Below are 21,706 nucleotides of genomic sequence, written 5' to 3'. Positions count from 1 at the left end.
GGTACCTGAGATGACTTCATCCCACAGGGTCTAGAGTTCTTCCTTAGATCACTGGGAATGGTGTGCAAGGAAGAACTGCAAAAAATGCTCTGGAAAATATTACCATTTTAGAACTTGGTAATTTTGTTGTTTTTAAGGCTTCCTGCTTGGTGCAAAATGTATCATCTCCTATTTGGGAAGATGACATTTTCTGACAAGAGGCCAGCTATCACACAATTCATGCTGTTACAGTACGTATATGTGATTCCAGAGTGAGAATGTCTTGCTGGTGTCCTTACAGTCTTGTGCCCTTCTGTGCTCAGTGTGAGATCAGAAGTTAGTTGTCTTTGAATGGTGATCTTCAGGCGTAGCTTTGGGCTCAAACCGTATAGGAAACAGGAAACAGGAAACAGGCCATGGATTCTTTTTAACAAGAACAAGCAGCTACTGGCTGAACAGGCAGAGCATTTATTCAGCAAACTCCTGTTTATTCCACACAGATTGTCACCAAAAGCTTTGTCTTTTTTTTTTACCTGCAAGCTCTTCTGTATGTAACTGACTGGGAGGAAAGCTGATTTCTGTGTGTAGTCTAAGTAGCACTGCTGGGAAAAACATATAAATCAAGTGGAGGAGTGGATTTTTTTTTGTGCCACCAAGATATATGCTGGCTGTTTGCTTCCCTGTGTGGGGCTTCTGTGGCTCAGTGACAAAAGGCACACAAGTGGGACCGCTCTGCAGTAATGAATGGGATGTGTTAATCTAAGCAGAAGAGCAATAGAATCAACAGCTGGCTTGGTTTCACCCCAGTTGCTGTCTTCTGGTTGTTGAGTCTGATAAACCGAGCATATTCTTGATATAGGGTGGAAAATGGCATCACATTTAACAACCCCTAGTTAGCAAGGTCAGTGCTGAACAGTCAACTCTTTAATACTTTCATTTTGTACATGCTGAATTATATTATGAAACCACATCATCTTCCCGAATGAGAAGATTGTTCTGGTCTAGCAGCACTTAGGAGAAACAAGAGATGCTTTTTTTTCCTGAAAAGCTCATTTTTGAAGTGTCACCTTCCAGATTTAGTTGTATTAAGTGTCTTGGTTACTCTCCATGGGAGCTAATGACTAAAGGACTTGTTTTCTGTTCACTTCTGTTTTCTAACTGCTGTGTCTGAACTCTTGGTAAGAGACCTTACATTGATAAGCTCAAGGGGCAAAAGATATATGTTTACAAAAGAAAAATTGCATGGTAGTGGTACACTTGTTCTGATTTCACATCTATTATTTGAAGTACACTGGTATCCAGGTGCTGCGACTGTTTAATAATTTTAATCCTTCATTTTCAGGGGGTCCATTTTATACCTCTGTTTTCAGGTGCTTATAATACGGTTTTCAGTTTTCTTCAGTAGGAGGCTCTAGTCTAAATCTTGAAATAATGATTTTGTATCACATTTTTACAAACTTCTTTTATGAAAAGTAAACAAGGAATTTTTACAGCACCTGCTTTTTAAAATTCACTTTGTACATGGTGATTTAAATAAACCATGGCAGTAATGCTCGCCCCCAGAACTGGTCTGACAAAGAGATTTGTATCACCTAATTCAAAAAAGCTTTGTATAGGCCTTGAAAATGGGGTTTGATGCATGTGCAGTGACTACTATTCACAGACTCGTAATGTGGTTCTGATGTGCAGCGTGTACCCTAGGTATGTATTTGCATTTGATGTATGCTTCTGATTTGGTGGCTATATAAAATCCTTAAATATATATAAATTTATGTAGATCAAGTATCTTCAAACAAAACAGTAACTTTGGGAAAATAATTGCATTGAATATGGTATGGGAATCTCTAGAAATAAGGCAGCAGAATTTTGCAAATCCTTAAGTGTTTAAAACTTCCATAGAAGCATTTAGGATACTGTCTGAAGTAAGGATTTACAGGATCAAGATCACATTTGCTGGTAGTCTCTTCTGCCTCCCTTAATAGTTAGCATAGGGACTGTATCTCACATGAAGTGAAAGGCAGAAAGTAAAAAAATCCAGCAGATATTATCCATTTGGGGCTTTTAAAATTTTTGTTGTTTTGGTTTGGTTGATTTTTTTTACTGGTATACCCTGATATAAGAAAAATTCTATTACTAAGTTTTGATGCTTTACCCAGTCTGAGACCTAACAGAGAGCTCTGGCTTCAGAAATATTTATCAGTTGAAAATATTTCTGGAGACCCAGCAGTTGGGGTATTGTCACTTTGGAAAGTCACATCACTTATCAAGTTCTTTTAGATTAGATGTAACTAACTGAGGTAGCTCCAAACAACAAAATTGTAGGAATGATAGTCCCAACAATTCAGAGTAATTTAACTTGCTTTGTATATTGCTTAGTATACCACATAAGTAAAAGATTGTGTAGAGCTTCTGGGGGAAATAATAAAACACTCTAAAGTAGATAAGGTTTTATAGTTGAATCTGTGGTGTAAAGCATTCCGATTCAACTGCAATTGAAAGCAAGTCTTACAAGTTGGGTTTTTGACTACCATGTTGTAAATGTTGGCTCCCCATACCTGAGCTGAGGAGCGGGAGAGGGGACAGCACTGCAGTTAGAGGTGCACACGTGCCTGCCGGTAGATCTGCTGTTGCTCCATACAACCCCAAAGGTTGCTGAGGAGAGCCAAGCAACAGCACGGCTCCGTTTGTTCAGCTGGTTTACTTCATGCACTTTGCAGCACTTTGTGTATAGTCAGTCTCACTGGTTCCCCAGCTGCAGACAGAGTCACTCACTCCTGCTGTTTGGATGTTTGTTCCAGTAACAAGGGGAGATGGGGAATGGGTGGAGGGAAGTGGAGTGGATTACTGTGTATGCAAATTAATGCCGTTTGCAAGACAGGTCTTGGACAGGCCTAGAAACTGCTTGTGACTTGCTCTTTAAAGGCTGGATTTCCAAAGGAAGGTCTCCATTTAGGAGAATCATCCTGATATCCTTTTTTTTTTTTTTTTCTTTTCTCATCCTGATTTTCAAAGTAACTGGAAAATGTACTTAATGTATCCTTCCTTGAGGGAATAAATAATGTTCCTCCATCAGTGCAATGTGGATGTAGAAAAACTTAGGATCAGTCCGTAGAATATTATGACTATGTTTGTCTCCAGGGATGATAGTCAGAGTCTACACAGTTTGCTTTCTTGTTTGTTCCTCTTACTGTGTCCCACACAACTGAACTTGGATCCATCTGTCAGAACTTAAGTGGTTCTACAGGGATAAAGTCCCTCTGCAAAGACATGTGATAGACCTAGTAACCAGTGCACTGTTTATTAGTTAGAACAGGTAAAAGTCCTTAATAGATAGTAATCTGCCACTCAAGGTAGTGGTAGAAAAAGAAGTCAAATCATAAAGCTGTAAGCCTTGTTTAGTTTTCCATTTTGTACTCGTTATATGGACTCTAAAATCTTGTACAGTACCTTATTCCTATCCTATATTCACCCAAAGGATGCTCCTCCCCCTAACTGGCATTAAACTGCTGTGTTGCCAATGCCATTGCTGGTTCCTGCCTGTGTTTCACAGCTCTCCTGCTGCAGCCAGGGGATGGATGGGACTGATGAGATGCAAAATGTCACTGTTCCTGGGTGCGGGGCAGTTCTCACGCAGCACGGATCCTGTCCATGAGACAAACATCGGGGATTCTCAGTGTCCCACGTGGATGCTTGCCCTCCAGTATTCTTTTGAGAACTGGATCAAATCTGCCAGATAGATCTCTTAAATTTTAAGATACACTTACATGAATTATAATTTTGTCTTGCTCCTGTGTGCTGTTTGTATGTTTGCAAAGACACCTTGAGTTCCTTAAAAATGGTCTCCACAGCTGGCCTCATCTTTTGTTTTCTTTCTCTAGAGAATTAACAAGGTAAAGTTCCACGAGCGGAGCTCTTTATGTAGCGTTTAATCCTTGCATTTTTTGAGTCCTGAACCTTGTTTTTTTTCAGTCTCCAATCATGACTTGCTACACTATCAAAGGGAAAGGACCCAGGGGACACACACTGTGTGTGTGGGAAGGGGGGGAGATACCTTGAAAAAACTGGAAGTGTTATTCTTGTTGCACATAAATTGGGTGGTGCTTTCACTGTCTTTTCCCTCCCACTGGTAATATCACGTGCATGTAAAACATGCTGCGTTAAAACTTTTTTAAATGGAAATCATGGTGGCATAGTGCTCAAAGGGTTAACTGCAGTTTATTAACAGCTAATGTTTTTAGATTTGCAGTACACAACTGTTTAAATACTGTATTCCTTGTAAATGAAGTAAGAAAAAAATGTTAAGGCTGGTGCCAATATTTTTGTTAATGAATCGTTCAGCGTTGTCTCTCACTACAGTCTGGTCAGAACTCTTTGTGTATAAGCTGGGCCTGAAGCCATTTTATAGCTTGTAGGCCTAATTGTGTAACTTTTCTTTCATAACGGTTTTGTTATAATATCTACTGTCATTTCTTTCATATAAATATGACATGTAAATTGTCATAATAAAAAAAATTGAAATAACTTGATGTACAAAGTATAATGTGTATTGCAGATACAAGTGCTTTTTAATGGACATTACACATGCACATAACTTTTCTAGTTTTAGAACAAGCACTGAGTAATGGCTGCTGTGTATTATTCCAGCCTGTGATGGTGCCCCTGCCTGCCATGGGAATGGGCACACTCCTGGTTTATGTTGGTTTTGTTATGGCAGCTCAACTGACCTTCCTTTCTTTAAGCAGCTCTGGGTGATGGTGGGGAAGACCTGATGGATTTGTTTTTGCAGCCACGATGGTTTTCTGTGTGTGTTCCATTTTTTATATACTTTTTATATGTCACCTCATAGTGATGTTGCAGTCACTTGACAAAAACCAGTGTGCCTGCAGCCAGCACTGTGCCCAGGAAGGCTGTGCCAGCAGACAGCAATGAGGTGTCCACATGGTGCTCCCAACAGAGGAGCCAGGTTCATTTATTTAGTCTGAGATGTATAAAACCTGGAAAAAAATGGGGAAAAAAAATGAAATCTGCAGAGACACTGAAGAAGCAGCTGTTCTGACATATGGCAATGGACATGGATGATATTTTGGGACTTCAGCAGGAGAATGTCAGGGAGCAAGAAACGAAGAAGAGAGTGGCTTCTCTATGTGAATTGCTGAAGCCTGTCAATCTTTATTTTGAATGTCTGAGGCTGCGGTCAAGCTGCTGGGTGTTTCTGCAGTGATGAAAAATTGCTGTGTAATACAACCTATTGCTCCAAATCCACTGCCAAAACTTTACACTTCCATTTTTAACAGATTCTGGGTATCTAAGTCTGAACTGGCCACCTTATGGCAGGCAGTGCTGTGGAGAGAAACAAGTGCCTTGGATGGTGACTCCTGCCTTCTGGGCTAAGGTGACAACCCTGTGAAGGTACCTGCTGCTCTCCATTGCCTCCGAATACGGCTGTGGTTGACTAAATCACTGTTGGACATCCAGTGTTCAGACATCAGTGAACACAGGATCCAGGGGGTGGATCCTAACTCACTTCTTAAAGCTCTTACAGCTGAAGAAAAGTCTTCAGGTAATGCCATTCTGTTCCATTCAAACTTAGAGGAAACATCTATCTTCCCCCTCTAAGCTTCTCTTAGGTGCAGCACTCAGTGCTCTGGTGTGGAGTGTCTTGATTGTGTAAATAAGGAAGATGTGGATTTCTCCTCCTCCTTTAATGCCTCATCCTCAAAAGCCACTTCCTGCCTGGGCTTAAACTATCCTTTTTCCCATTTTCTTTTGGAAGAGTGATAGGCCACAAAAGAAAGACTCACATTTGCATGCAGGAAGATAAATGAATTCTGTACTACTCCACTGCAGCAGCTTCAACCAGCAGTAATTCACCCCCAGCCACTCAGAAATCTTAATTTATAATGACCTAAAGTTGTTGTGTGATTTGGAGTTAACTACAAAGATGGTGAGAACTCTCTGTGGCTGATATGACAGCCACATTAGGTAAGAGGGGGTGGACATGAACAGCACTGCTTTATAACCACTAAGTGTAGTGAATGGTATTTCCGTGTATTTGGATCTCTTCCCACCAGCTGATCATCTCTTCCCATAGTCTGATCTGTGTTCTTGGATGAATTACAGATTTTTTTTTCCAGTTGACCACTTGTCTTGGTATGGCAAACTTGAAGATTGTTGAGAAATTCCCCTTTCCTCATCTCCTATTGCCTCTGTTGTTTTATTGAAGCTATTCCAGCAGTGTTTAAATATCACTTCATTGCAGAATTTGCTTTCATCTCGGTCTAAATGATTATTTGTATGAGTAACAAGTATTTATGTTATTACTTGCGTAATTAAAATCCAAAATGGGTAGGCATGGTCAGGCAGCTTTCCAGAGCATTGTCAATAGCTCAGACTAAGAGAACCATATTATGTTCTGCTCTTTGCTATCCAAGACCATAGCTAGGAATGTCCAGAGAAAGAAAAGATGGAGACTTAATCTTGTTAATAATTGGTTCATATTTGTGAGAACCCATGTTTGCACACAGGTAAGTAAATTACTCCTAAAAAGTAAATCTAAACTGATAAAAGGGAATATTAACATCCATGACAAACTAACAACTTGTATGGGCTTTTGGTATGTTGCTATGGCAGGAGAATTTGCCATCCTGACAAGTCAGGGAGAAGGGATGTTTGCAGTGATGTTGTCTCACTGATAGCATTAACAGAAACGTTCCCTGACAGAGATGTACTTCACTGATGCATCAGTAATCCCCATTTCTCACTGCTGTAGCAAGAGAAATGGTGTAAATCTGGGGGAAGAAGCAGGACCAGTGCTTGTGAGGGGGTGGCAGCCTTCCCATCCCTGCACCGTGCTGTCCTGAGACACCCCCTGCTTGCCAGGTACTGCAGTAGTGTCGGGCTCCTGACCCCAACTTCATCACTGCTGGGGGAAAACAACTGGATACCCTTTAAACAATTCAGGTACTTGTGATTTTCTTTTTCTTCTCTGTGTGTATTGATCAGACACTGAGTGCTGGTCACCACCCAGAAATTCCCCTTCTGGCATCCAACAACGGTAATTGAGAAGCTGTATTTATTTATTGTTATTTATTATCTTTCCCTCTGTCACCTGTTCAATGAGACTAACAGGCTAAAATAGATATGGCAAAAATCAAGAAGCATTTGGGCAACGCTGTCTAGCACAAGGTGTGATCCTTATCGTGTCCTGTGCAGGGCTGGGAGATGGACTCAATGATTATTGTGGGTCCCTTCCAATTCAGGATTTTCAATGGTTCTGTGCCTGCTCTCGGTACTCTCATTTATAGAATCTGAACTTTTTGGGTTGGAAGGGACATTAAAGACATGTTCCAGCCATCTTGTTCCCAATTGCTCAGAGCCACATCCAACCTGGCCTTCCAACCTGCACTTCCAGGCATGGGGCAGCCACAACTTCTCTGGGCAACCTGTACCAGTGTCTCACCACCCTCATAGGGAAGAATCCCTTCCCAATATCTAACCTCACTCCACCCTCTGTCAATTTGAAGCCTTTTCCTCTTGTCCTACCCCTTCATGTCCTTGTCCAAAGTCCCTGAGGCCTCCCTGGCGCCTTCTCTTCGGAGAACAGCTCTCAGCCTGTCCCCACAGCAGAGCTGCTCCAGCCCTCAGCGATCACCTCAGCGCTCCCCTTTGTTCCTCTTTTCCACACAAGGGCGACTTAACTTGGACCTCGCCCGCGGCACCCAGCGCTGCGGAGCGGGAGCGCGGCGCTGCCATCCCATCCCGGGACAGTGCCATCCCATCCCCGGGACAGTGCCATCCCGTCCCTGGGCACTGCCATCCCATCCCGGGGCACTGCCATCCCATCCCCGGGGCAGTGCCATCCTATCCCGGGGCAGTGCCATCCCGTCCCTGGACACTGCCATCCCGTCCCTGGACACTGCCATCCTATCCCCGGGCAGTGCCATCCTATCCCGGGGCGCAGTGCCATCCCGTCCTGTGACAGTGCCATCCCATCCTGTGACACTGCCATCCCATCCCGGGGCAGTGCCATCCCATCCCGGGGCAGTGCCATCCCGTCCTGTGACACTGCCATCCCGTCCCTGGACACTGCCATCCCATCCCGGGGCAGTGCCATCCCGTCCCTGGACACTGCCATCCCATCCCGGGGCAGTGCCATCCCGTCCTGTGACACTGCCATCCCGTCCCTGGACACTGCCATCCCGTCCCTGGACACTGCCATCCCATCCCGGGGCAGTGCCATCGCGTTCCCGGCGGAAGCGCATCACAGAGCGGCGCGTTCCGCTTCCGGCGGCCGCGATGGTGGAGCAGGGAGGCGGCGATGGCGCCATGAGCTTCCTCAAGCGTTTCCCTCCGCCGGCCGACGGCGTCCGCCACCAGCAGCCGGACACGGAGGCGCTGCTGGCGGGGCGCAGCCTGGGCACCGGCACCCTGTACATCGCCGAGAGGTGCGGGGCACACGCGGGGCCGGGACCCCTCGGGGCTGCCCTGACGGCCTGAGGGGCCCGCGATGGGGTTCGGGAGAAGGGGGAGCCCTCGGGGGCTGGGAGGCTCTGCGGGGCGTCCCGCTGCTCCTGCTGTTCTACACCGGGCAAGAGGGAGCGGCACGGCCGGAGACCCGGCTGGCTGGGACGTTCAGGACTGGGCTGGATGGAACTTGGAGCAGCAGCGTGGTCTAGTGGGAGGTGTCCCTCGGAACGAGATAGCTGTAAGGTTCCCTCCCACCCAAACCATTCTGTAAAACTCAGCGCGGTGGAGAAATGTGCGCTTGCAGCTGGACCACGACAAAAGCGGCTTGTCCAGCCGGGCAAGAGAGGAAATGCTGCCCCAATGCTCTTGTGAGACCCCACCTGGAGTGCTGCATCCAGCTCTGGAATCCCCAGCAGGAAAAGGATCTGGAAGTTTTGGAGCAAGCCCAGCAGACTCCACGAAGTTGATAAGGGGATTGGACCACCTCTGCTTTAAGGACAGGCTGAGAAAGCTGAGGTTGTTCAGCCTGGAGAAGAGAAAGTTGTGTGGAGACCTCGTGGCACGCTCCCAGTATTAGAAAGGGAGGCCACAGTGGGGCTCTTTGGCAGGAGCTGATGTGGCAGTAGTGATGGGACAAGGAGGAATGACTTCAAACTGAAAAAGAGTGTTAATTGAGTTACTAGGAGAAATTATTTGCTGTGAGCTGGGTGAGACCCTGGCACAGGTTACCTAGAGAAGCACTGGATTTCCCATCCCTGGAAGTGTTTGAGGCCAGGTTGGATGGGGCTCTGAGCATCCTAGTCTAGTGGAAGGTGTCCTGCCCAAGGTGGTGGATTGGAATTAGAAGCTCTTTCAAGTCTTTTCCAACCCAAACCATTCTATAATTAAAACCACTGCAGCTCTCCTCTTTTGACAGGGGAGTAGGCAGGGCTGTTGGGTTTCTGCTGTTAATAACTACTCTGGTTCTGTGAAGTCTTTCCTGTTGCATTAATCACGTGGAAACTGTTCTTACTTGGCAGAAATCAGTCTGGTTATTCTGGAAGATGTTATCTGAGCTCTTTATGGTCTCCTTTCAGTTTTCCCTGCATTGTATAGCTCAGGGAGACAGCTTGATGATTAAAACAATGTAATTTTCTTTAACCATGGAAAGGTACTCATAATATATTCTGCAACAGAAGAGCATTGTTGGAACGAAAACAATTTAAAATGTGCACTGAAGAGTGAATTGTCTTTTAAAATCTCAGACTAGGAAGCTTTTATGAAATGGCCAATACTGTTGGAGGAGCTTTTGCTCCACCTGAGCTTGTTAGTGGTGTGTTGGAGAGGAATCTCTGGAATTTTGTTTACTGTTTTATTTAGTTTGGTTACAGCTACCAGGACTTCTGTTTGTGGGGTACCTGCTCTGAGGACATGTAATGCTGACTTTCTTTGTAGGTTGCTTTCAGTAGACTTTTGTGTGAGGCACCTACAGTCTGCCAGCTTCTTCTTCTTCATGTGTTTCATCACAGAGCTTTCACCAGAGTCACTTGTTGGGATGAACAGAAAACACCAGTGTTTGCAGGAGTGTCGTGGGAGAATGGGGCATCCAGGAGCACAGTGAGGCTCTTGATCCATGTACTGACTCTCCACTAGCAGCTGTAAACATTGAGGACTGGACAGTTGAGGCTAGGAAACTAATTTCTTGCTCCCACTGCACTAGGTCTTGCTCTCAGCCAGATTTTCCAAACCAAGGAGTCTTCTGTGACCTTTCCATTGGTTTTGTCCCACCACAAAAGCTTGTGAATGCTGAGTTTTGCAAATGGTGGAAGTCTCACTTTCTGGCCCTGAGTATTTCTGTTCACTCTGTGACATCATTGATTATAGGCGCCCAAATCTAGCTGGAGTTTGATTTCTCAGTGTCTAGAAAGATGTTGATTGTTCTGATATGAAGGAGGCAGCATCCTGGTGATGACAACCTGTGCTGTCTTTTGCTGTGCTTAGGGATGACAGTGAAAGTGGGGAAAGCAGAGGCTGTAGCACATAAGTTGTGGGTGGAGGAATAATTATAACCTGGCTCTGCTGATCACAGAACTGGCTGTTCTTCTACTTAATTCTACTGTCTGTTTTTCTGCTTACAGGCTATACCCACATCAGGTCTATAATCCTCTAGGAATTATGACACTGACTTGCTTTTCAGTGTCCTCTTTGTCTTGGAGAACCACATTTAATAGCTTAAGTTACAAATCACACTCTGGAACCTCTGTAGTTGTCTTTGGAATGATAGATATCTGCAGGGAGGAGAAAATGGAGAGGAAAATGCAGCATTTAGTGCAGATGTGATAAAGCTGTGATATACATAGGGTTCTTAGCTTCACATTCTTTAGGGAAAGGTGTCTTTTACCTCAGCTATCAGTTAATGCTGCTGCAAAGTTCTGTTCAGGCAGGTCCAGGGCTGTGTATGCCCGCAGGGTGGGCTAAGTGCCTTGGCCACAGTTATTCACCTTTTGGGGTTGGTTGGCGTGAATCAGACACTTTGGATTCCTCTGTTAGTTTCTAACTTGTCTCTTCTTTTTGTTCCTCCCTTGTTAGTCGCCTGTCTTGGCTGGAAAACTCTGGAGTTGGCTTCTCCTTGGATTACCCCACCATAAGTTTACATGCCGTCTCCAGGGACCTGAGTGCCTACCCAAGGGAGCACTTGTACATTATGGTGAACGCCAAGTTCGAAGGTGAGGAGTGTTGCTTGCTGCTGCCATGCGGTCCTGAGTGACAGGATTTCCTCCTCAGAAGGAGGAAAGGTTGATTTTAAGTAATTGCTTGTATATTCTTTTTTTATTTTCCTGAAGGATAGTTGTTTTAGAGACACAGCTTTGCATTTGTTCAGAGTCACTTCTTTACAGTTCTGCTCCCAGCTTGTGGTGCTGAGAATCACATCTCTGCCCTCTTACACTGTTTTAAACAATTTAGTTCCTCTGCCAGTCTCCCTGTGATTCCATCCTGAGTAAGTTTTTTTTCTTTATTGAGTTTATGTTAATGTTGCTGCCCTCTTCAGGCTCGATGAATTCCTGTTGTTTCACAGCCAGGGAGCTTTTCATTCATTTTCTCCCACAGCTTGGTTAAATACAAACAAGAAAAGACAATAGGTCATGCTACCAGGCTTTAAAACCCACCTTTTTGATCATTCTTGCTTTGATGTAGAGAAAGCAAGATTCCTGTTTCCTTGTTTGTATGAAGATTGTATGTATCTATTTTTTTTTTCTCCTGGCAGACCTGTTAATATTTGAAATGTGTCAAAAACTGCATTGCATGAGTGTTAGGTGTTGAGCTGATCTCCTTTTCCTCTTCATGCCTACTGGTCATCACAGCTAAAGGTTGAAATCTGGCATTTAATTTTTTTTTTAATGTATCCAGAAAGTAATGACAAGACTCTGAGGAGCTGGAGATGCTTTTAAGCTATTAGTGTTCTTCATTATTTCTTTCTCTTATGTTACTAATATTCTCTGACAGTCTGTCACTACAAACAATAAGAGAACATTTCCATACACCTCTTGGTTCTTCTTCCTCATTTTCCTGTAACTGTGGTTATTTTGAAGTAAAAAAGACCCTCATCTGAAGAAAGATACTTTGTAGCTTTTAAATTAATTCTGGTTATAGCATTTGAAAATACAGATATCCTGTGAAAACCTTTATCTAGAAATCCTGAATAGACTGATTTTTTTAATGGGTATTTTTTGTTGGTATTTTTTTTTTTTAGTATATTAACTCTGCCTACAGTAAGTCTTCCACAGCAGGGAGGTTTTACTCCTCAAAGTCTAGCCCTGGCCTACAATTTTAACTGCTGCATAGTGTTAAACCTTTCCACTTAGTTGGCTTCAGGAGTCTTCATTCTCAGTTGTGCAGGGTACATTGTGTTCTTCCTCTGAAAGTTTTGTGTGTGCTCTCTACGTATTCGTGCCTTGTCCTCACCCCTTTTTCAGAAAAAAGCACTCAGAGATTGACTGCATTGAAAACAAAGAGCTGGATTCAGCAGTAACAAGCAGTGCCTGCGGGTGTCAGTTGGAAAAGAACTGGGTAGCTTCCCTGCACACTTCATTTTTGGGGCAGCTGGCTGGCAGCTTCTTGGCATCTTCATATTCTTGGTGGTGCCAGTTTTGTGTGTGATTAAAAACCACTCTCAGTGGCACAGCCTCTTCTCCTGTAGAAAGTAATTGTGCACTTTTGAGGCTGTCAGTGCAGTGTCCCCAGCCCCGAAGCAAGGAACTGCAGCCATTTTTGTGGGGTTTTATTCATAGAAAGTAAAACACCACACTGATGCTTATTTATTCATGTACATGGCTACAGAAGTCAGGAAGCACTGCAGTTGTCACTGGCTCTGGATGCAGTTTGTGCTTCTGACATCTTGCTGGCTGACCAGGAATGTTGGAAATGGAGCAGAGATCCTGTGCACATGGCAGAGTCCCCTCTGAGGGGCCACACTGGAAGCTAGCTGATTTCGTGACAGTAATGTGTGACAGTAATAGAAAAATCCATGTGATTTAAAAAATGATAACAATTCTGAATTGGGGGGTTTAGAGCACTGTGGTTTTTAATAAGAATCAGGCCATTTTCCTGGAATACTTTAATACATTGCGTGACCAGTACAGAAATCTTTACTCCTTAAGTTATAAGCAGTTATAAGCAGAAGTTTTCACATGTATTGTGAGTGTTGTTGAGGTGCTATGAGAGGGCCTCATACATCCATCTGGGTCTTGGAGTCTCATAGGGCTTTTTTGGGAGACCAGAGTGGAGGTTTTGTACCTCTCTTAGGTTGTTCCTGATTTGATTATGTCTGTGTTCCTGAAAGAATAAAGAAATGTGATTTTTTTCAAGCAAAATAAGCATGTTTCTTCTAAATGTTTCAATTTCTTTGATTTCTTTAAAGAGGAGACAAAAGAGGCTCCCATGACTGAAGGGGGGGAGGAGGATGACAGCGATGATGATGTTGAACCAATTGCGGAATTCAGATTCGTACCTAGCGACAAATCAGCCTGTAAGTGTGAATGGGAATTGTGTTTTACTTTGAAGTCCTCGTTATATGTGGAAGACATTTGGATGTAGAGATGGAAATACTGTGATCCTTCAGTGTCCTTCTCTAGTGACTTGATTCCTGTGCGCTAGAAAGAACAAAGCAAATTGTTTTATCTGGCTTGAAGAATGACTCTTTCAAGCAGCTGCTTCTCAAGGGAAGTTCCAGTGCTTTAAACCAGATACTTTTGAGTATAAATACACAATGTGGATAATCTCGCTTATATATGTTTGAAGGGAATATATATGGGAAATGTATTTTTAATTAGGAATTCAGCAATACTTGTGTCAGTGACAATTTCATTAGAAACATCCTAATTCCCTGACACTGCACTGGAAAGCTGTCATATCCTGTGCAGTGTAGAGCTTACAGTTGGATTCAAGTTTTAGGAATCTGATGGATGAGATGCTGCAAGGATTCGTGCAGTAGGTAACCACAGTAGATAACCAGAGATAAACCTGTATCATCAATGAAATAATGCAAAAGTGCTATTAAGAGGCTAAAGTACCAGGCTGGATCTCTGAAACCTGGTGTGTTTCTTACACGGCTTGTGGCTTGTTGGATGATGTCTTCAAATATGAATTCACTAGTGGTTCTGCTAAAGGAGTATTCTGACTCCCTCTGATCACTTGGAGTCAGGTTTCTTGCCCATTGCTTTGGGCTGTTGGTGGAGGTTTGTGTTCACTTGTGTTCCTGCAGTGGAAGCCATGTTCTCAGCGATGTGTGAGTGCCAGGCCCTGCACCCAGACCCGGAGGATGAGGACTCAGACAACGACTACGAAGGGGACGAGTACGATGTTGAAGCCCGTGGTTGGTAACAGTTGCTTCTTTTGAAATACCTGCCAGCACTTGGATACCTGGTATTTGTCATAATTGTTTATTACTCATCTTGCCTAAGCATCCCTTTTGTCACAGGCTCAGTACAGAAATTCATAAATCTGCAAAAAACCTGTAGTTTAGCTGTCACAAATGACAGGCATTCAGCAAAAGCATTGTTTTGGTTCTCCAAAGTTCACAGACACAAAGGGCAGCCTTTCCCGTTCCCAGTGGCTGTGCTAGCCCAGGTTCAGTGCCCGTGCTGCTGTGTGGTCAGTTCACATTGCTGTGTGTATCCTGTACCTGATGCAAGCAACTTTTTAATCTCAGTTACTTAATCTGAGCATAATTTGTCCAGCTGCTCCCCTGTTCCTCAACCTCTGCATGTTTCTGGCTCCTAAATTTAGGTCTGATAAACATAAACTTGTTTTTGCAGAGCTAGAACAAGGTGACATCCCGAGCTTTTACACATATGAAGAGGGATTGTCACATTTAACTGCAGAAGGCCAGGCCACGCTGGAGAGGTTAGAAGGCATGTTAGCCCAGTCTGTCAGTACCCAGTACAACATGGCTGGAGTGAGAACAGAGGACTCTATAAGGGAGTTTGAAGGTAAGACATGCTTTTGTTTCACTAAACAATATGTCTTCATCAATGACACAGCCAGTGGGATTGAGTGCACCCTCAGCAAGTTTGCAGACACCAAGCTGAGAGGTGTGCTTGACACTCCAGAAGGATGGGGATGCTATCCAGAGGGTCCTGGACAAACTTGAGGGTTGGGTCCATGGGAACTTCATGAGGTTCAACAAGGCCAAGTGCAAGGTGCTGCACCTGTGTTGGGGCAACTCCCAGTATCAACACAGACTGGGAGAGGAAGGGATTAAAGAGCAGCCCTGCCAAAAAGGACCTGGGGGTGCTGGTGGATGAAAAGTTGGACATAACCTTGGGGTGCACCAGTGTGCACTCGCAGCCCAGAACACCAACCATGTCCTAGGCTGTATCCAAAGGAGCGTGGCCAGCATGGTGAGGGAGAGGAATCTGCCCCTCTGCTCCACTCTGGTGAGGCCCCACCTGGAGTGCTGCATCCAGCTCTGGGGTCCTCATAATGGGATATGGACCTACTGGAATGAGTCCAGAGTAGGTCATGAAGATGATCAGGAGTCTGGAGCACCTCTGCTGTGGAAACAGGCTGAGAGAATTGGGGTTGTTCAGCCTAGAAAAAACAAGGCTCTGGGGAGATTTAACTGAGGCCTTTCAGTACTTAAAGATGGGGACAGATTTTTTGGTAAGGCCACTTGCTGTAGGACAAGGGGGAATGGTTTCAAATCAAAGGAGGTGAGACTCGCATGATAAAAGGAGAGATTTTTTACCATGGGGATGGTGAGCCACTTGTCCAGAGAAGCTGTGGATGCCCCATCCCTGGAAGTGTTCAAGACCAGGCTGGATGGGGCTTTGATCAAAGTGTTCTAGTGGAAGGTGTCCCTGTCCATGGCTGCAAGGGCCCTTCCAACCCAAACCATTCTATGGTTCTGTGATATGGAAGTGGTGGTTCTCCAGTTTGGCTAATCCATAAACCAGGACCGAGCGAGTGCAATGCTGTGGGTGATACCTCACTGCAGAAGGTCAGGGATCACCCACATGCCTTTGGCCCTATGGGCACCGTGTTGGCTGCTGTGCTCTGTTAAAGAGTGAGCACTTCAGTGTTAAGAACACTTGATTCTTCCTGGTATGATTTTCTGGAACAGTGGTGAAGTGAAGTTGACTTAGGATTTTAAAAAAATGAAATTTACCAGTCTACACCAGGGTTAGGAAGCAGTTTCTACTTTAAATGAGTTGTAGTTTTTATTTGGGTTTTGATTTTGTTTTTTTTCCTGATACTCTAGGTTACAAATTAACAATTATCTTAACAGAGTTCAGGGTGAATTCTGAATAGTTAAACACACTGAAACAGATTTATTATAAAAGATCTATTTTTCTGAAGGATGCTGTCTCTTAATTCTGTTGATTGTTCAAATATGTATTTAAGGAGTAAAATTTCTTTTCTGTTCAGGGAAAATCATCTAATTTCGCAGACTCTGTCTTTTCTGTGTACTGTTTTCATTAGACCAATGTATTATCTGAGAGAAGAACAAGGAAGTAGTTTAGTAGCATTGCTTCTTTTTTATATATATAAATTGCAGTGATTTTTATATGCCCTTACGCTTTTGAAAGATTGAAAATGATGCAGCAGTTGTGGATTTCTAGAAAATAACTAATTTGTTCTCATCCACAGGGAGAGGTTTTTAATCTTACTTGTTTTGTCAGTTGTTTTCAGGCTGTCTTTGTTCTGCAATTTTGAATAAATTTATGTAAAGACAACAATAGGTGATGGGCTCCTGTTTCAGCTGTGCCCTTTGTTTGAAAATTTAGTTAGGTTTCTGAATCCCAAAATTCCAGAAATGAATATAAATTGAACAGCAAGTATGTCATGTGTCTCAGAGCCATCTTCATCAGTTTCGTTTACTTTCCTAATCTTATTTGCTACAGTACTGCTCCTTGGTTTGCTGGAATTATAAATATCTCCAGGGGTGCTCAGATTCAATTATTTTTTGAGTTAACTTATTTTTTATATTTTTATATATATTGTGGCATAGGGCAATTTTTCTTTATTTTCAGTGATTGTTTCAGAACAGGATACAGCTTCTTTCTGCTCAAGTAAAGTTATTCAAAGGAATCATGCCATTTGTTGCACCAAAACTTCATTTAAAACATGAAATAGTTAAAATCCAGTGTTGAAGTCTTTTAATAAGGCAGGGTGAGATGAGGTTGTAGGAACTGGTGACATCTCTAAGTGACTGACAGAGCTGGAGCAAACCGAGAAACTTGTGAGCTCACCAGTGTTTCCTTAGGCTGCTTTCCGAAGTTCAGTGAAGGGGTTTTCTGTCCTGGCCACCTCTTGTCAGCAGAGGGCATCTGCTCTCTTTCCCGTGAAAACGTCATCCCTCATCCGCTTGTTTATGGAGCACTGTCTGTTTTTTTCAGATGGGATGGAGGTGGATGTAGCACCAGTAGTTGCAGGGCAGTTTGAAGACGCCGAAGTTGATCACTGAGGAGGACAGGTACTGCTGTAAGTTCTTCTGACTTCTCACATCAATGCTTTTCAGTCCTGCAGAGCCTTCCCTCTCTGTAATTTGTGTATTTGTGTGATTCTACAGGAAGTGTCTCATGATATCAGGATGATGGTGATATAGAAGAAGGAAAAGGGAGCTGTAGTTGCCACAAATGTAGAAAGATGTTTAATGATCTGTGCCAAAATGCCTGTTGATATAAACTATTACCCTGCAGAGGCAATCAGCGTGGATGTGCCTGTCTGGAAGATAGGTCAGCCTTTTAGTTGGTTTATGAATTGTCTGATCTCAGAGGTTCTTAGATGCTGACACATGAACACTGGAGGCATCCCTGGGAAGTTACTGTCTTTAGTATCTGTTGTTTTGACCTTTGTGTGTAGGATTTCCCTGGCTGTTCAGGGGGGCAGGACACTTCACAGCACTGCAAGTCCGGCTCTTCCTTCTTTATAAGCAGAGCAGGAACAGTTCCTGGTAAAGTTTCTGAGCTGTCCAGATGGGATTGCTCTCGGGAGTGAACAACTTAGAGAGAACACCCTGCTCAGGAGGTTGTGCCAGAGCAATCCCTTTTCTTCCATCACCTGTTGCTTTTCTCCTCTTAGTAGCATTACAGGATGTGCCAGTGGTTCCTCGCTGGTGCTGGGAGGGAGAGGAAGAACAGCTTTTTCTGGGACTATTTTTAGAAATGCACAGGCACAGTGGGGTTGTGATGCCACCCTTGCTTCAGCAGTGCTCAGTTTGTATGTGCTGCTCAAGGGGTGCTGTGTTGTCCCAGTTCTTCTGCCTATCTCAGAAGGGAGACTGACAGCTCTTACCTTAAAGTGAATGTCCAGCTATCCCACTTGAAATGCCAGAGAGAGCAGCTGTGGAGCAGGCAGCCAAAAGCTCAGGGGAGGAAGGAGGAAAGGGACACAAAAAGGAGTGTGACTCACTGAAAGAAAAGTGGGAAAGTAGTTGATTAGGGATTAGAGTGTCACAAAGAAAGAGGCTGCAGTCCCTGAGGAGGGCTGTTGTGGAAGGGTGCTCCACAGCTGCATTCCTCCTCTGTTGCTTATTTTTCTTTGCTGCTGCAGTTCTGAAAGTCTCAGAGTAGTCTTGTATTCTCTTACTGACCTCCACCACTGCCACTGCTCCTGAATTGGTATTTATTGTCTGGTGTAAGAGCTCAGACTTCTGTAGTTGCATTTCTACCCTGGGAAACACTTCACAGAACAGAAGAGTTCTTAAAAAATCCAAAATCTAGATACTGGTTGTCCTGCCATTGGATGGTCCTCCAGTTTGGTAAAGAACACACTTAAAAATCAGAGAAAAGCCTTTAGCTGTAGATCAGCTGCCTCTTAGTGAGTGAATGTAAATTTAGGCTCTGATGACTCCATCTCCAAGATTACTTTGGTCAATGGTTTATTAAAAAAAAGTCATGCTGTTGAAATATTCAAATTTGACTGCTTTATCTATTATCCTGGTTAAAATTTAACTGGATTAAGGAGAGTTAGTAGCTGATAGCAGATCTCTAAGAAGTCTGAAATTGCTGGTGGAAGTGTTGTAGACTATTCTTGTAGAAAAGGGCAAAATACACCGAGTAAGAAGTAGCATTGGTTAGTGGAATTATTACTCTGCCTTCCATGGTACAGCATGTGGCTGTGGGAGATGAAAGTCATGAGAGGTGACTGGAGAGGATTTCTTCCTGTGCTTCTGCTTGTGCTGATCACAGCAATCCGTGTCAGAGCAGATCAAGTGACCTGCATATGCAGTGTCAGGTGCTGAAGTGACATCACTCCAGGTACCAGTTTGGGATGGCCCTTTTTAGAGTAACCGCCAGCCTGAGTGTGTGGATGTAATTTAAGGATGTTTAGGAATCCAGGATCTAAGGCAGCGACAAGGATTTGAAGGCAGAAAGTGACATGGACAGCTCTTGGAGGTCTGTGCTGATCACCTTGCTCAGAGGGTGGCTTGGCTCTACACTCTGTATGTAGGGGTGGAGAGGGAGCTTCTGTGGTCTTGTGGTATTCCATGGAGCAGCTTGTCCCTTTGGACCTCCTGAACTGCAAAATGATCTACAGGAACATCTCATTGGTGATCCCTTGGAGAACAGTGTGCTGTTCTGCCTCCCAAACAATGCCCTTGTGTGATGCTCATGTTGTGTGCCACACAAATGAGATGTGACAGTCTCCTGCTGAAGCTCCTGGAAGACTTGCTGGCAGGACAGCAAGTGCAGGACATTTCCGGTGTTCCTGTAATCAGTGGTGTTTTGTCTGTGGCATCACGAGGCTGCAGCAATTGTTCTGAAGCAACTGGTATGTCTGCGTGTGGGTGCAGCAGGGTCTGCCAGGGCATCCTGGTGCCTGCTGTGAGCACATGCAGTCCTTAGCTGACCCGAGTTAGAGCTGCTGCCAAAGGCAAAGAGGCTCAGCCCTTCTGAACATTCATGGGCTTGTAGTAAAGTGCTGTCCTCTGACTGCAACCAACAGATAGCTGCTACTCTGTGACCCTTAATAACCTCTTATTTTGATGCCAATTATGTAAACTTGGGTGTCTTGTGTCTTTCAGATTCCTCTTGTGGCACTTCCAGATTAAGCTGTAAAACCGAAGGCATTGCAGTGACTATCGGGAGTTAACCTTTCTTTTAATGACCTGACTTTAGACATCTAGGTCTATAAATGCTTGTAGAGATGTTTAAAACAGGGTTTGACATTTGTGACCACTATGGGGTTATTTAAATAAAACAACAAAATAAACAAAAACAACAAAACCTCTTGCATCCAACGCTTGAATGGGGCTAATCAGGGGTCATTTCATAGAATCACAGAATGATTTGTGTTGGAACAGACCTTAAAGATCATCTGGTTCCAACCCCACCTGCCATGGGCATGGGTGCCATTGAGTAGATCAGGTTGCTCAGGACCCCATCCTAACCTGGCTGTGAACACTTCCAGGGATGGGGCAGCCACAGTCTCTCTGACCTAACTCTCTAGCCTTTTAAAGAAGCCTTTGTAGGGATTCTAGGACTTCAGAAATAAAACTGTGAGTGGAACAGTATTTTAGATTGTCCTAGAATTTTCCATATTTTTTTACCTGTCATTGGGTGAAGAGAGAAATGGGAAGGAGAAATGGGAATAGAAATGTTACAACTAAAAGGAAATAGGGTTGGCCAAGGATTAAAAGAAAAGCTAAATTAAAACCCCCTCATGTAACTGGCTTTATCATTTCAGTGCTATCCCTTTCATTTCTCTGAGAGCTGAGCTTGGGTGGCAGAGGAGATGGAATGAAGTCTGTAAGGCCCGGTCAAAGAGAACTGGTTTGTGTCTTTGTATTAAATGTTAACATTGTTAAATAAACTAAGATTTTTGTATCTCACAACCAGCTCACTGTTGCAGTTCTCCCTCCTTTACTTCAGCAAGCAGCTTGAGCCCTTGAGTTTCAGAACTCTCTAACAAAAAAATCTTTAGTGAAACCAAAGCCATTTTCATCATTTACCTGGATGTGAAGATAAAAGGGCAGAGCATTTGCAGAGTCTGCCTGTGACAGACTTAGTCAGACACATCCCAGACTTAGGAACCCAGCTTTAGATTGCCAAGATGTTGGTCCTGCTGGAGCTTTTCTGTTTTCATCTCTCTGCTGGGTGGTGATTTTACTATTGGGAAACATCAGCAAATTCAGGTTGTTGTTCTCTTCCCCTAGTACTGAAATGAAAGTCTGGACCAAACTTCCTCCATTTTCTTTTGCTTTGAAGTTGACATGTGATTTTTGGGGGGGGGGGGGGGGGGGGGGGGAAATATGGAAGGGGAGAGGGAGGATGGGAGATGTTGGTTTATGAACTGTTTACTGGTCCTACACTCTGCTTACACGTTAGGATGTGATTTGGTTCCAAGGTACGTGATAATTATAACCACTCTTCGTTGAATATTTGTTAGGAATGCCAGTCAAATTAGGGATGTTTTAACAGTGCTGTAAACTATTGATGTAGCTGAATAAATGAGGTAATTCAGCATGTTATGCAACAAGACATTCTACAGGAATACCTTCACCAGCCCCTTTGTATACATACTAATGTATTCATGTGAGTGTGTGCCTGTTTTTGTTAGGGATTCAGAGTTACAAAAGATACAGAGTTGCTTTTTGCACTGGTGTTTGGAAAATCTTGGTGTGGTGAGATTTTGGAACAGGTAAAACTCTTACTGGCACCACAACTGAGGCAAAAGGCTCATTGAATTCGAAGTCACTATTCACTGTTGAAGCAGACTGGTGGGGTTTTCTTAGTGTGTATAAATCTGGGTTGGAATGTGGTGTTTCTGTTGTTTTCCA

The 21,706-nt window shown here is 43.8% G+C and overlaps 1 protein-coding gene and 1 long non-coding RNA gene across 4 annotated transcripts; one reads left to right on the top strand and one right to left on the bottom strand.

Annotated features, from left to right (window-relative positions):
* The first annotated feature begins 8,274 nt into the window (after positions 1-8,274).
* On the top strand, positions 8,275-20,013 carry CLNS1A (chloride nucleotide-sensitive channel 1A). Of its 3 annotated transcripts, none has more exons than XM_062487464.1 (7): positions 8,275-8,423; positions 11,014-11,150; positions 13,343-13,450; positions 14,186-14,296; positions 14,739-14,912; positions 17,322-17,398; positions 19,952-20,013. In XM_062487464.1, the coding sequence occupies exons 1-6, from the start codon at positions 8,275-8,277 to the stop codon at positions 17,387-17,389; spliced, it is 747 nt and encodes a 248-aa protein (XP_062343448.1). In that variant the 3' UTR covers positions 17,390-17,398; positions 19,952-20,013. The 3 variants fall into 3 exon arrangements, with proteins under 3 accessions (XP_062343448.1, XP_062343447.1, XP_062343449.1); XM_062487463.1 differs by having other exon boundaries at positions 17,322-17,406; positions 19,952-20,005; XM_062487465.1 differs by lacking the exons at positions 14,739-14,912; positions 19,952-20,013 and having other exon boundaries at positions 8,305-8,423; positions 17,322-17,389.
* Positions 16,923-21,055, bottom strand: LOC134041151 (uncharacterized). Its single transcript, XR_009932950.1, has 2 exons — positions 20,879-21,055; positions 16,923-18,335 (listed from the first exon to the last, which is right to left on the bottom strand). It is a non-coding gene; the product is annotated as an uncharacterized LOC134041151 (long non-coding RNA).
* Between the last annotated feature and the right edge of the window lie 651 nt (positions 21,056-21,706).

This window comes from Cinclus cinclus, chromosome 2, assembly GCF_963662255.1.
Source record: "Cinclus cinclus chromosome 2, bCinCin1.1, whole genome shotgun sequence".
NCBI lineage: Eukaryota > Metazoa > Chordata > Aves > Passeriformes > Cinclidae > Cinclus > Cinclus cinclus.
This window is presented reverse-complemented; position numbering and strand designations above follow the sequence as displayed.

Excerpts from the sequence above, each read along its gene's own strand:
- CLNS1A (XM_062487464.1), top strand. The coding sequence starts at position 8,275 with ATGGTGGAGCAGGGAGGCGGCGATGGCGCCATGAGCTTCCTCAAGCGT. Across the intron at positions 14,297-14,738 it reads GTACGATGTTGAAGCCCGTG|AGCTAGAACAAGGTGACATC; the intron begins GTTGGTAACAGT and ends TTGTTTTTGCAG. Across the intron at positions 14,913-17,321 it reads CTCTATAAGGGAGTTTGAAG|ATGGGATGGAGGTGGATGTA; the intron begins GTAAGACATGCT and ends TGTTTTTTTCAG.